Raw genomic sequence first — 16,011 nt, forward strand, 5'->3', positions numbered from 1 at the left:
TGTTGGTCATTTTTTAACCTCAAGGCTACAGTGTTTTATCAGAAAAGATAGTCTTCCTTTACATTATCAGATCTGCTGTCTAATGCATTGATTAACTGTAAATTTACATAGCAACTCCAGGAAGCGCTGAAGGACATCATTGTAAAAACTCTGCGAAAACAACGGCCATGGAAAGTTAATATGTGTGGTCCAGATGCCTTCCTCTATTTGTGCCTGTGTCCAAGGTGATGCCTGTGTTATTTATTTGAAAGGAGTTACTGGGCCATTCATTGGGCCTGCAGGTCTTACCATGTGCTTTAGTCTCAACCATGCTGGATCTGTCAAAGTGGGAAAGATGCTATTTGCCTTTGTCTATTCACTGGCTTCAACCTGGTCTTGCCACTATACCCTTCCTTCTAGTGAATAATTTAAGCACATTGACCCACAGCTCTGGGATTATCAAGAAACAAGACTGACAGTCACTTTTAGCTGAAAAAAATTATATGGCATTTAATGTCAGTATTAATTTCCTAGGAATCAAACTTGTCATTATTAGTGCCACACTTTATTGGAGTGCAGAGATCTAAAGTGGTTTACAAAATGCTGTCAAATTTTATTAAAAATACTGGAACTGATTGATGTAACCAAACCAGTCCTGAAGTTTCTTCATCAGCATATTTTACTGTATTGTCCTCTGGTCATGCCTCTCGGCTGAGTTGTGTTGTTCTTCTGACACAGACTGAGAGTCTCTCCCAGTAAATGTATAGGAGGAGATATTGTGCAAGGCTTCAGCTGGTAAGGCAAGCCTGGATTTGCCACACACTGTTGAAGAATTTAACACATTTTCACCCAGTCTCCTTTAGTAACCTGTGATGTCCATGAAAAACATAAGAAAAACTCTAATTACAGCAAAAGTCATATTTCACTGATATCCAGAGGTGTGGTGTTAGTTTCATTACAGTTTAAAGTCATTATGTTTCACTAGAACATCCTGTGTTTAGGGACATTGAATTTAACATTTTAGAGTATGTGTGTTGACAAAGTTGATCTCTTTTACAGGAGTGCAGACATGACTGATTATTAACGTCATGGCATCTCCACAGTCTCCGAACCCTCCTGAAAAAGGTTAGTAAATGCTGCTTATTATTGTTTTTCTGGTTGTATTAAATATTTAAAATGTAATTAACATAGACTGATGAATTAAAACAGAGAGGACCCATGCAGACCAAATTATTTAAATTTTTTTATATACTATTGTAGCATTTATTCATATTTAGAATGAGTTTATTTTGTAATATTTAGGTTTCATTTTCATTTTAGTTTGTTTTAATAATGTATTAGGGCTGTGAATTTTTGGGAAGGCAGTGATTCAATTCGATTCATGATTCATATGTTTTTGATTCAATTCAAGAAAGTTTTTTGCAAATTTAGAACGATTCAATTCAATCCGATTCACAATTAAATTCGATTCGATTCGATTATTACGATTTAATTCTTCATTATTTAAGTGCATTCACAGGATTATTTAAATGTTTCCCCTTATTTCTTTAAATGCTTAGTCAGGGGGCAAATTACAGCAGCCTTTATGGTTAGAGAACCATAGGTTAGAAAATAAAAGTCCATTGTTAAATTATAGTTTAATGATGCGACATGCGTAAAAATGTATGTAATCCAAGATTTAAAAAAAAGAGCTTTAAGAGAATAACATTTTGTCACACCAGGGGCGTAGCCATCATTTCAGAAGTGACAGAAATGTCAAATACAATCATTTTATTAATGTAGCCTATGTATTATCATAATTATTATATTTTTTTATTTTTTACAAGAAATTATTTTCTTTTTTTATTACTTTTAATTAGCTGTAAGAAATCAAATACACTGCTGGACAATAATCAATCACTAATTTTTAATCAATAATTTTTTTCTACTTTGTGCTACTGTTAATGTCTCTTAAAATATGAAATCATTTGACCTTTTTATAGTAAGATAAGGTTAGTTCAGTTAGTAAAATGTCATGGGGTGTGAATCCCCAAAAATGTAAAAAAAAAAAGAAGATATTTATGAATTAATAATTTATAATATTTTTTAAAATACATTTTACTATTTTTTTTTTTCATTTGAACATTATGATTGACACCACCTTAATTTGTATTTTTTTTTTTGTTAATTAAACTTTTTTTTACAACTTTTATTAATTAACAGTTGTTAATGAAATCAACATGAGGACACTCTTCAGTTGTTAATCAAATCAACATTGTGAACACTCTTATACATCATTAACCCACATATTATGATTCAAATTCAAATCTTCCAAGCCCAGTGGGTTTAAATGTGTACTAGGGAACTTTTGTCGCTCTAGCGGTTAATAAACAGAACTGCTTGCGTCTTGCGGAAGAACATCGCAGCCGGAGCTACTTCTCTCTGTTTATGTCTATGAAGAATCACAAAGGTACTGGGTTACTCCGCCGCGGTATCCCCGAAGCAATCTTAAATAGTCCGAATATAAACACTTATTATAGGTGCACCCTAGTGATTCAGGACAAGCCAAAAACACGGTTTGGAAAATGGATTCATGGTGTACTCGCTTATTATATACATTTTTCTACATTTTGAACACAAACAAAGTTACGGACCGTAGCTCTGATTGGTTGTTTTTTACCGGGAGCGATGGAGTTTCTGCAAATGGCAATAGGACCACTGGGAGGAGCCAGAGGAGCTTGATTTTTTCACAGATTATCTGTCTCATATTCTACTGTCAGGACATAATGGCAGGTTTAATAAATATGTACAAATATTTTTTTTTACAAAAGTTCCCTACAGCACCTTTAAGTCATGATTTGCCATTCCTGCCAAGATGTTTGAGGATGTGCGTCATGTTACATCACTGTTCACTACACTCTCTGGTATAAACAAGGCCCAAACAAGCTGTAGCTGTGCATGACACATTAGGGTGTGCACTTTTCAAAAAAAGAGAACCCATAATGACAGCGTATGAGCTGTTAATGACCTGTGCACATCACCTGCTCTGGTTTACTACAGAACAGTACAGTGTGTAAAACTTTGAAATAGTTACCCAGTTGTGGGAATACAGCTTTACCCTCTTAATCTCCAGAGAGCTTGTGAAACTGCTTGAGGGCTCAGCAGTGCTCAAGGTAACTGACCATATTCTGCAGCAGAGCAATTCTTCTACCATATGCCAACTGCTCTTGACACACAACTATTCTGCAGCCATGGAGACTGCTTCCATAAGACAATCACTTAAATTTGCAATTTCTCCCAAAATCCACCTGGCCGGGTCTAAGATGTTTTCATACGTTTGCTGGAGTGCAGGGTATAAAGACAAGAGCCATGGTAAATGTTGTTTTGTTGCTTTAGTGATTGTTGAAGGGAATAGAGCGCCTGAGCACTGCATGATTGCTGACCTTTAGAGCCATTTTCAAGTCATCTGATCTTATATTGACTCAAGTAACTGATTTGTGGTATTTTATAAAGTAAATGTGCACCATGGAAAAATTGGAGGAAACTTAAATTAGAGAAATTTCAAACATAGAAATGTGAGCATAGAAAATTGTCCTTCGTTGCTGGTTTTCTCAACCCACTTTCTTAGAATAAGTGAAAACAATTACTAGTATGAAGTACTTTCAGTTTAGTATTCTCTAAAGAGACCATATGGTCACATGTGTAATCTTGCCCATCAGATGATCTGTTTTTCTCCGTCCAATGCAGAAGAGTCTGTAATCTCTATCCCTGTGCTTTGGGTTCTTTGCGAATTGTAACGTTCCAGCAACTGGTCTGCATTTGCCAAAAAGTGATGTCATGCTTTGCTGCTTAACTTGACTCTGTAGTTATACTTACAAAAGTTTTATGCTGTCAACAATTTATTACTTTTAGATTCAGTTAACAACTCACTCACGCTCCTAATTTTGGTTAATGTAACAGATTGTTTTCATCTATTATTTTGTCCGTCTGTTCATGTGTTTGTGGTATGTGTTATCAGAGGAAGGGCGTTTTGACTTTTAGCCTGTGAGTTTTGGGTGTTTTTCTAAACAATTCTGATGACTCACAAGGATCTTGTCTCCCATGGAATGGTCAAAACATAATTTTGAACCTCTTCTTTGTAGCTGCTTAGACACATAATGTACACTGAATCATAAAGACCTAATGTTTTTTTTTTTGCTTTGTTTATGCTTTTATGTGAAATTGCATTATGCATGCTGATTCAGAATGTTTCACTGCTGTAAGTCCATAGCAGACAGGTCCTAGGGCTTCAGCTGTGGCTTAGTGGTTACACTGATAAACACAATGCTCATTAAATAAAATAGAAAAACAGACTGATGCTGCAGTCACCGGGTCCAAAGAGAATACAATCGCTGTCCACAGAAAACGCATTTAAATCCCCTATGCGCTTCGCCAAAGCGAGGACAAGAAGATGTGCAGTTTGAGATACAGCTTGATGCCAAAGACTTGAATGGTGGCTTAGAAAGAGCTCTTAAAGGTCAAGTTTTTCGTGTTTTTTTAAGCTTTGATTGTGTTTACAGTGTGCAATATAACATGTGTTCATGTTTCGCGTGTAAAAAAACTGTATTTTTCACACAATTAACTTATCTGTATACCGCTGTTTTCACTGTCATAAAAACGGGCTGATGACTTCCTTGTTCTTTAAAGTTCCTCCTTCAGAAATACGTAACGAGTTGTGATTGTGCCAGCGGTTCCCGTGTTGTGATTTGACAGCAGCTTTGAGCACGCTGTCCTTCTGGAAACGCGATTGGGCTAGTTTTGGAGTAGTTTTGAGAAGCAAGTGTGCAGGAGCATGTGCTGGAGATGTACTTATAATGACAGGAGCGTTTTTACTGATGAGATGTGCATGAAAATCGCATTCGATTTTTGCACAGCCCTACCATCTAGTTAACGGCGTTAAACAGCGTTGCCCTTTGTGTAATAAGTTACAGAAACTGTTAAACGCACCAACTTAAATTATAAAATACACTTACCTTTTGTGGTCCATAAACAACGCCTTCTCCAGACAAAGAGGGGACTGCTCCATCTTTCAAGAATAATCTTTGTGCGAATCAGGCATTAAACTGATTGTGATTGAGGAAGCAGTCCTCAGCAAAATGTGCTGCACATAGTTTTACATGTGGATTATAATTTTCGGGAACCAAGTTAAACATAAATTGTAACCATTGATCTCTAAGTACAGCATTCCTGGGAAGGCCAAACAAAGGTGATTGTATAGATGAAAATAACAGCGTTTCGACGACATGGAGACAAACGGAGCTCTTCCGCAACAAGACCAAGCCCCCTTTTTGTGTATTCCTTTGGGCGGAGGTTAGTCAAAAATGGTTCTAGTGATGTCACTGCTGCAGGAAGTAGAGGGATGTAGTCCAAACAGGTCGTTCGATGTAGGCGAATTCTGTTAAATGAAATATCTCACTTGGCTTTGAACTTTGAGCTTTAGAATTTTACAGATATTATTTATACTCTAACAACAACATTACACACTAACTAAAGTTTGAAACATGGGATCACGAAGAACGGGACCTTTGACACCACCTCTAGGTCCCCGGGAGGAACTCAGGGCAGATGCAATCTCTTCGCCCCTTAAGAAAATTCACTTCCAGCGCATGCTTACTGATCGATTGCCTGCTCAGAGGGAAACCAAACGAGGCAATAGCAGCCACATAGACTTTCAGTCTTGATGGTAGACATCCACTATCCAGCCTCTACTGTAGAAAATGCAGAACATCCGACACAGAGCAAGCAGTTGGGTCAAACATCACAGCACCATTTCACAAACACTTCCCATTTCAGAGCATACAAACGTCTCATGGAGGGCGCCCACTCCTCCTAGAGCATATCCAACATACGCTTGCAGAGCACTCTGTTGATGGGCCTGAGATCTACAATCTAGAATCCATCTCTCTTGAGCACCACAAAATAGCAGCTGTAAAATGCCTGATGCATATGGGACACAAAAGTGGAAACTGCAGGAGTGTCGAAGTCATCATCGGATTGGTTGAATTCTACAGGATTTCTGGGAGATGTGTGTCTCGTGTTCTTTAAAGTTCCACCTGGAAACAAAGATGCTGTGGTGCCAAATCCCCTCATGAAAGAAGAAAGCCATAGTGTTTACAACTGTGAAGATGAGTGCTTATCAGGATCAACTAAACACTGGAGTTTCAAAATTATGTGAAATATTTAAAAGATTGTGTCATTGAATCTTTTGAGTTTTACTCAACAGTCTGTTATTGTAGCAACATTGCCATGGCCCAAAACGTGATGCTTCAGTCTGTGCGAGAGCAGAAGTCGCAGTAGCAGCTTTGATTGGCGCTATAGCCGCCTTACGATCACATGTCCCTTCAAAGTACTGCAAGAGAAAAACGGTACCAAACGTGTACTGTGTAGTCGCACCATCTTGAGTAATTTTTATCAAAAACACTGATAACAGCATATAACAGTTTTTCTTATCTTATATGTTAATATGCTGAATTCTTGATCAGACGATGCTGTATTAAGCAGTATATATAAAAATTGTTTCTGTTGCTCATAAAAATGTTTCTGTGTATTTGACTAATATTGCTTTTAATTCACTTTATCTATGATAAGACTATGCAAACGCTGTTAGAGCGTTACTACTGGGAGCAGAAAGCAAGAATGAGAAGAATGCGGACAATTAGTTGGCATGAGCTCATCACCAGAGTCCTTAAGGTCCACAACTGATTAAGGGCAGACGGACTCATCTGGCATCTGCAGAAAAATGTCATACTCACCTAAATACTGCAGTGGAGCGGCAATCCAGGCACTGCCCTCTGATGAGCGAACCTCAACTGTTAGCTGTGAATAGTTTATAAGCCATTTTCTTAGGTTGTTCAGCAAAAAGTAAAGTAACAGATTCTGACGTAATTGCCGCATGCACTGCTTTTTATATTGCCTCTCAAGCTCGTCAGTATTTGCCTGTGATTTGCATACTTGACAATTGGTCATTCATTTGGACAGTAGGTGACCAGACATCCTCGTTTTATGGGGACAGTACCAGTTTTTGGTGTCCTGTCCCATATTGGAGCTGTCCCCGGAAATGTCTCTGTTTTACAGCACGTTCAAAACAGTTATTACTTTCACACGCAGAGGGTGCTGCGAGCTACTGTAGCCATGAAGAACATGGGCAAGAGCAGAGCGCTATTATCATCAATTATCAAAAGTTATTGGTTTCAAGGTAGTGACATATTAACTATACATTTTAAATTAAAGTAATACTGTTTGTATGCACTTTATGACAAGGCATGATAAGGTTGCAGGATTGTCTTGCACACAGTATTAAACATTCATGAAACTTTCACCATCACAAATCCAATATGAATAATATAAAAAATAATAAACTGAACAATTAACACTTGTAGAAAGCACATACTTTGTGGTCAAAATTAGCCTAAAATGCAAAATAATTATTTATTATATAATGATAAATCAAGTTCCATTTCCAAATTTCCAAAAGCATAAGCATAAAATAAGCATAATCATAAAATACTTAAATAACTTGGAAAAAAAATCACTGGAAAAGTTGTAATTTCTTTATACTCACAGTTTGTGAAAATTTTATGTCACAAAATATTTGTTTAATACGGTTTCATTCATCATATGTTCTTATATTTGTTGTTTTATTATTAATGTGTTTTGTAAAGTCATAATTTTGTTATAATCCTATTTTGATCTCTTTAATATGTATAGTTACTATTTACTTTACATAGTGTGATTTTTGGTGAATTGTAGGCCTATTAATAAAACAGGGTAAGTTTGATCCTCAAACTTCATTGTAATTATTAATTATGATATTAATATATGGAAAGCACAACAAAAATAAAATAAAAACATACATACATTGTTATACATATAGGTTTCAATGATATTTTGACCACTGAACTAGAAAATGTGTCTGGATTTCATTTCAGAAATCCGGACACCTTAATCAAATACTAAAGCAACACTCAAACAACTGCTCCGAACATCTTAGCAATGATATAGCAACGTTAAAACAACCACTCAGAACTCAATATCAAACACAAAGCAATGTCAAAACACCTTTGCACTGCTCAAACAACCATTCAGAGCACCTTAAGGCTGGAATACACAACACTTTTAAAATCTGAACAGATAAAAAAAAAAAAAGGGGCATTATACACTTAACAAGTTTGTAAATAGTCAAAAATGAAAAACTGACCATTATATACAAAAAATTGAGGATCATACACTACCAGAGTTAAAAGATGTTCTGATCACAACAAACTCAAACAGAACGGTGTCAGTCCCATAGCAATGCTTAAACAACTACTCAGAACACTCTAGGAACTGCATAGTAACACTCAAACAACCGCTCAGAATCTCTGAACACAACGGTTTAGTAACACTCAAATAACCATCTTAAAACTCCCAAATATCACCTACCTAGCAACACTCAAACAACCACCCAGAAAATGGTAGCAACCATAAATATATATACATAGATGCTAGAAGTCGTCTGCCATACTGGACTGGTCAAAGCTGGTTCATGAACACTTCCGTTGTACTGTGTGTCTTCATTCGTAATTATACGCATGCATGCAATCAGTCCACAGCTTTTTATAGTTCACAGATTTTTACAAGTACAGGCTGTGCAATTTTGTGGCATCTTGGAAAACTTCTTGTTTTTTACTGTAAGTGACGACATTTTGACTTTTCCAAGATGGCGGATGCGTCAAAGTCTCTGGAGTGGTCAAATGTGGCATTGATGTATATGTGTCTAGGGTAGCAACTGCATAGAAAGCATTGTGGTGATGAGTTTTTGCCAGACTAGCACTATTCACAGTTATTCTGAAAATGTAAATATATGTTTCTTATCCCATTTTTATCATTTAAAATTATTTTTTATGTTATTTCAGAGTCCATGGTCACTGTTGTGACTCAGAAGGTCCAAGAGGAGGAAAAAGAGGATGATGAAGATGAGGAAACTGGAGAAAAGTTTGAATTTGATGACAGCGAAGACGAGCAGAATACAATGGAGAAATCGGTTGGGAATAAAGAGTCAGGAACTCTTCATGTGGAAGCTGAACATGTAGAGAATATTAATGGTAGAACTGCCACAAATGCAATTTATTGTCAAGCTGTGAAGCGTGTGGCACACCATAATCAGCAGGCAGTAAACGGAGGGACCCCTGTTGGTCTGGAGGACCAAAATATCCCCACACATCCTTGTACAACATACCCAGGTTAGTCTTCAGTATGTGTCAGTCACATAATATGACTGTTTTTATGTGTATTGTATATTAGATAATCTCACTGATTCTTGAAACATGGGATAAAACTCATTTTTGTAACTTATTTTGTCCCTGCACCCAAGAACCAGTGATCTGTTTGTTGGAAAATTAAAAATGAACCATACATTCTGTTCTTCCTGCAGAGATGGTGGCCAGACAATCTTCTGATGGGTAAGTTTGTATGTTTGTGTTAATACACACAGCTGATTTTATGACAGATTTATGCCTTATGTGTTATGCCTTAAACATTTTCCACTTGAACATCTGATCCTTAGTATTCCCACAGGATGTCATTCATAAAGACACTATAAATCTCTGTGTCTTAACTGAATAGTGTTGAATATTTACCTTTTAATACATTTCTTACTGTATTAGTTATTAAAGAATTTACTCTGGCTCTAGTGACATCTAGTGGTAATGTGATATGACAATTAGCACAAAGTGACTGATAAAAATAAACATGGAGGGGCAATATTTCAATACTTCTGCATTCGTGTTTTGTTTTAGGAGTTCCATCTCGGCAGAGCCTCCAGTAGCAGATGAACAAGCAAACCTTTGGAAAAGAAATAACATTTATGAAGGTATTATACTTAAAGAATATCTCTAGTGTTTGTGGTCATAAATGTAGTGAGATTAATCTATTTAAAGCACAAGCTGGCTTGTGACTGGCATTTAATGTTGAAATGCGGTTAAAATAATGCCAGTTGTTGTTTCAACGTTGAAAATGTTGAAACAGCATTGAAATAACATTTAATGCTAGATGTTGTTAAAAAAGGTTTACAATACTACATCAATTTGTGCTGATATAACATTACAATATCAACATTAATTCAATTAGTAAAACAGAAACAAAGCTTAGCAGTGATTCATTCAACCTTCATCCATGGCATTGATTCACTTGAGAAAAAACAACGTCTGGGAGTAAATTCCAGCTGGGAAGACATTTCAGTTCTTAAATCTGACAAAGATGTTTGAAAATGTATCTCCAGGTTCACATTTTTGGCCAGAGTGCCTCTATGCAGTTATCCAGAAGTCTCCCCACAAACATGCTCAGACAGGTTGGTGGCTCTGAGAAGGGCCTCTACCATGCCTTCCTGTAAATCCACACTAATGCACAAATCAGCATGGAAATCAGAGATGTGGAAAAATAGCAATGACTAATCCGATCCAGACCCACAGGAATCTCACGGGAAAGAAAACAACACACCCATGCCAAATGTCCACACTTGATTCAGTCTAATAAATCAGATTGTTTTGGAGATTTTTCTTTCAAATTCTGTAGCAATCCAATCAAATAACACAACAAACAAGTGATTGTGCAAACAAAATCATACAATGAATATACAATCCTTTGTCAACATAATGAATTTTCTTAAATTGTGAAATGTACATTGGAAAAAAAAAGTATGCATGTTACTAATACTTAATATAAACTAACAAAATTACTTGGCATCATTTTGAGAAGTCCTGGTAACGTCAACAATTCAGCAGCCATAGTAGAAGTGACTTCAAAGCTGTGTCCCTTGGCTGTAAAACAGTCTATGCTATGTGTGTGCAGCCCCAGTTCATTCTCAGGAGTGGTTCAGTGTGGTTTCAGAGCTCACTCTGCGACTGCATAAAGGTACAATCCTCACTCCCCAGGACAGTTGGAATAGCTGTGCCGTTTTTGTATTTGACTGTAATCATACATAGATCTCCTTTTTCTATTACACGGCTCTCTGGACATTTTGATTCTGACTGGTCAGTCCCCACCCTCAGCCATCTGATATTTCCTAATATTCTGTGTCGCCCATGGCAATACTGTATAATCAGTCTGGAGCTAGGTTCATGTCTCTCATATCACGGCAGACTTTCTGCATGTTTGCATGGCAATATAGTTGCATGGTCCGTCTCAGACCTCAGACTTTTGAATGGTAGTGTATTATTAATTTGGTCAGTAGCCGTGTAATAATAAGCAGTCTATTTTGCAATAATAACCAGATGACTGTGCATTATTAGCATAGTCAGATCTGTGTTAGTCCCTTTGGACCTTTTGTCTACCAGCCTTCTAGAATAATTAGCAACCCATTTAAGTCTTTTTGTTTCAGGCTGTTGGAATATTTTGGCATCGTAGTACTGAAGATTTGGGCTATAGATACACATATTGCATTGCACCATATTGACACTTTAAATACAATCTCTTGCTGTACCATGTCTAATAATGAGAACTGGCTTCTACATCCACCCCCTGCTTAGATCTTTGTGTGTCAGTGTATAAACATTTACATATGTGCAACATCACAGTGAGAATCATTGTCATCTACAAAGCCACACAAAATAATCCGGGTTCAATACAAGTAAAGCTATGTCAACAACATCTGTGACATGATGTCAATTATTGCAGAAAATCATTTTGAGCCGCACGTTGAGAGATATGTTCTTATGCAAATGCGATGCCGGAAATGTTTCCCTGTAGATTTTTATCATTTTTCACACATTTTTACAAACTGCGAGATAAGAATTGATTTTCTGTGGTAAACAACATGCTACGGTTGCTTAACTTGGGTTAAACCTGGAATATTCCCAGGAGAGATACTCCTACTCCTAATTAATGTGTTCTCAGAATTTTAAATGATCTCCCCCTGACATCCCAGACAGAAGTCTCGAAATATCCTTCAGATATTCAGAGGACTAAACAGTTTAAAGAACATTTCACTTTGAGATATTTTAAGTTCCCATGGGGGAGACTCAGCAGGTGACTTCATTAGCTTAAAAGAGGTTGTCAACAAATCTGTACACACTGTCACAGCACAGACAAGTGTATGAATTGTCAATCCACTGCTCGTGTAGGAGTATGTTTGTTATTTTGTAGCACCGTTGTCAGAATGCAAGCTCAAATCTAAGTCAAAAGGATTGTTAATGTGCTTTGCTAATTGTTAATGTCTGTGCTAATCAGGGCTGAATTTCTTTGGCACCCAGTTTCGCAAACTGCACTGAGCCCAATTCCTCGCTGAAGCTATAATGAATGATTATCAAATGCTGTTTGCAGTTACTTGTGCTTCAAAAAAGATGCTTAACCCAATGTCCAACCCACTTAAAGTAGTATCCTATCCTATCCTTTTTTTGTTTTGTTTTTATTCATCCTAAGAGTATGCTCAAACATCTATCAAACACTTCTATTAGGAGTCTCTTATTGTTTATGTAATAGAGTATATGATGTGTACTTAGATGTTTTTGTTGTGACTATATGAATGACATTCTAGGTCTGCCTCCCCAAGGGAAAGCCATTCCTGAATCAGATGAAAATGTACCCCCTGAACAACTGAAGGAGAACTCAGCACCTCCTGCGCGCTCAGAGGTCATCTACGATGATGTGCCTTGTGAAAACATCATGCCAGCAGATGCAGGTCAGTGTCTGACTATGGGCATTAGCCAGATTAGTAATGTCATCACCCATAGGGAAATTCTCACTTGAGTGCTAATGAATATATGTTTCTTCAAGATGGCAGAAATGGAGAGCATTTTATTTATTTAAAGTTTTTCATTTTACATTTACATGACACTCCATTATTCTGTGGTAAAATGAAGGCATTTTCTGCAATGATTTTTCATTATTTTTAAATTATACATTACACTGTGTTTTGTTTTAGGGTTATCTGTTTTCCTACTGATTAGATGACCGATGCAGAGTTTCAAAAAATGTTCAGAACGGTGAAATTTGCCAAGATATCAACCGAGAATCGGATTTCAAGCATTTCCTTAACAAAATGACCAAAGTCAAACTATCTGGCCTGTTATATCTGCATTAAAAAATATACATGAATGCTCTTAAGGAAGGTCAGTGTGAAGAAGGTAGCCAGCCTGGGTCACTGAACAGTGTAGATGAACCCACTAGGGGCATCCATGAGTTATGAGGAGGCCATGAGAAAATATTGCATGTGGTAATAAAGTGCAAACTACGAACAATACATTTTTCCTTGAACAATAATTCTAAGTACATTCACATAGCAGGCAAAGATTTATTTTCACCCTTTAGTAACTTGCCTGTACCAACCAACACACCTATGTATCTTAAACCAGGACATCTTCCTGGTACCTCATATGCATTTTTCTTGATTATTTTTCAGAGGATGATGTGATTTATGAGGAGGTGCAGAGGTCTGGCGAGCCCGGACTGATAGACAACAGCTGGGGCTCCAGTGAGTTTGAGAGTTACGATGAGCATTCAGACAGCGAGACCAAGCAGCCCACTCGCAATAAGGTACAAATCCACTGCCCATTCATTATCAACACTTTCTTAATAAGTTATAAAATAAATAAATCAGATGTTGTGCATTGTTATAGGGTGGTAGTATGCAATGACTAACAAAAGTCAAAAGCAATGCTGCCCAGCATTAGCTCAGCCGGTGGTGTGTGTTTAGAGGCAAGGCTACTGATTTTTGTGACCAGTGGCAGATAGGAGTTATTTGAAACCTGTCTGAAAACAGTCATTATTTATGCTAATTCTGTTCAGTAATACTAGTAGAGCTACTAGTAGAGCAGAAATGACATGCTTCGACTTTAAAAAAGCAAAGGATTCTTTTTGCACTCGGTTACTTTCAGTTCTCCTTGCTTGCTGGGTTTACACTGTTCCCGTTCTTAGTTAATGTCTGCTGATGCATGCCCGAGAGGTCTTAATCTGCAGATGTTGCGTGTCACGCATGAAAACAGGTACAGAAAGCCTTAACCGGACTAACCAGTCTGACCTTAGGTACTTCTGTTTAAGGAAGAATTGGTGAGCAGTAAAGCTGTTTAAGTGTGATGTTTTAGTACTGTGAAACAAGACAGACAATCTTGAGGCTAAATCTCTCTTTTCACACTGTTATGTCTGCCTTCAGTTCCCAGTTGTTGGCCTTGATGTTATCACTGTCTGCTTGTGTTTGTCTCTCTCTTAATCTCATTATTTTCCTCCTTTTCCCATCTTTGTTGCCATCTTTCTTTATGCACTGATACATTTCAAACCCCCCCACCCCCGTCCCATACCGCCCGTGGACATGGTGTTAATGGATATAGATTTCCCCAGATGTGCGACGTCTGAAGCAACGCTGCGTGCAGACCAGGCGTGAGCTAGCCATGCGGTTAGGGGCTCGAGATGTCGGCCAACTCAAACAAAACTATGACGTTAAGGTACATTTATACAGCGGTGGGTGCGTGGTAATCACTGATTCTTGAGACGTGACAAAGCATCAACTTATGAATGATCGTGCTTATATTTTCTGTCTTAACTATGATATGTCAACTCCATAAAGGAAAATATCAAACTTATATTTTCTCCATAACCATGATATGTCAACTCCATTAATTCATTGTTTTGGATTTTCATAGTTCCTCTATTTTAAGTTTGTTCTATTAGTAATTAATAACAACAGACAAACAAAATGGCTCTTGTATTTAAATAGATGTGTGGTATTCAGTAATATTTCGGTAGCACTTTATTTTACAGTCCTGTTCCTCATGTACATACTATGTACTTATTATAGTAATTAAAATAACTATGTAATAACTAGGTACTAACCCTGAACCTACCCCTAAACCTAACCCCACCCCATGTAGTTACCTTGTATTACCAGAACTTTCTTAGATAAAACACTGTAAGTACACTGTAAGTACATGTAGGTAAACGTACTGTAAAAATAAAGTGCAACCAATATTTCTTATATATATTTGTAACATTCTCAATCTTTTTTTTGAATAGATGAACTTTCTATTCATCACAGAATACTGACACAATGCATTATGGTTTCCATAAAAATATTAAGCTGCAAAGCTGTTTTCAGCATTGATAATAAAAATAAATATTTCCTGAGCACCAAATCAGTATATTAGCATGATTTCTGAAAGATCTTGTGACACTGAAGACTGCATTGATGAGTGCTGAGAATTCAGTTTTGCAATCACGGAAATAAATTGCATTTAAAATATGTTAAAATAGGTATTTTAACTTGCAATAATATTTCAGAATATTAAAGTTTAATTGTATTTTTAATTCTGAGAATTTATGAAAAAAGGAGACTTCTTTCAAAAACATGACAAGGAAAAATGCAAATGGAAGAAGCATTAACGGAGCTCTGCGGCGTGTTTTGTTTAAGTTTTAAGGATCAGTGTTATTTTACTATATTACTTAAGAATAAATCTAGATTTAGTTGCAATTTTAACTGTTCACCAAAATTCATATACAGCTACTAATTATAGTATTCCGTCATGGTTATCATTGAACAATGAAGTCTTTTTATTTTTTTTTGTACAACGAAAATGAAACTGTGTGAAATCCACTGAGTGCTGCAACTGAGCAGAGAGGGACCTTGAGGCTTTGTCCTGGTGCTGCTGAACACACTGATCCACAAACAGGAATTTATCTCTTCTCTTTTAGTTTTGCTGATTCATTTTGTTCCTCGCTTTCATCTTATGACATTAACCAGTTTCTCTTTCCTCACTTAGGTTCAACAGCTCATGAAAGCAGCTAGGAATGGCACAAAAGATGGACTGGAAAAGACCAAAATAGCCATGATGCGCAAAGTGTCCTTCCTGAGTAAAAAAGACTGCACAGGTTTGACTTTTAGACTCTCATTTCCTCTTATTGGTTTCTGGTGCCTTTTTTTTCTGACACCTGGTAGGTTACAGTACAGAAACGATACTAGAGAATAGAAGCCTCTTTGGAAGTTTTGAATGTTTGAGTTATTCTGAGATAGCAAGTGGCATGAATTATTACAGAGCTACAGAATAGTGT

The 16,011-nt window shown here is 36.9% G+C and overlaps 1 protein-coding gene across 7 annotated transcripts in view; it reads left to right on the forward strand.

Annotated features, from left to right (window-relative positions):
* The window catches only part of LOC113068379 (rho guanine nucleotide exchange factor 10-like protein), a 42,590-nt gene that overhangs the window by 953 nt on the left and 25,626 nt on the right, over window positions 1-16,011 (forward strand). For 2 of the 7 annotated variants that reach the window (XM_026241117.1, XM_026241116.1), the window contains exons 2-10: window positions 1,039-1,104; window positions 8,892-9,218; window positions 9,410-9,437; window positions 9,774-9,847; window positions 10,256-10,324; window positions 12,509-12,652; window positions 13,373-13,506; window positions 14,298-14,411; window positions 15,723-15,831. In XM_026241117.1, the coding sequence (XP_026096902.1) occupies window positions 1,068-1,104; window positions 8,892-9,218; window positions 9,410-9,437; window positions 9,774-9,847; window positions 10,256-10,324; window positions 12,509-12,652; window positions 13,373-13,506; window positions 14,298-14,411; window positions 15,723-15,831 (1,036 nt within the window). In that variant the 5' untranslated portion in view covers window positions 1,039-1,067. Of the gene's footprint in view, window positions 1-556; window positions 918-1,038; window positions 1,105-8,891; window positions 9,219-9,409; window positions 9,438-9,773; window positions 9,848-10,255; window positions 10,325-12,508; window positions 12,653-13,372; window positions 13,507-14,297; window positions 14,412-15,192; window positions 15,633-15,722; window positions 15,832-16,011 lie in introns of those variants that run through there. The other 5 variants (XM_026241118.1, XM_026241121.1, XM_026241119.1 and 2 more) reach the window with 5 other exon arrangements.

This window comes from Carassius auratus, linkage group LG44F (assembly GCF_003368295.1).
Source record: "Carassius auratus strain Wakin linkage group LG44F, ASM336829v1, whole genome shotgun sequence".
In the NCBI taxonomy this organism is placed as follows: Eukaryota; Metazoa; Chordata; class Actinopteri; order Cypriniformes; family Cyprinidae; genus Carassius; species Carassius auratus.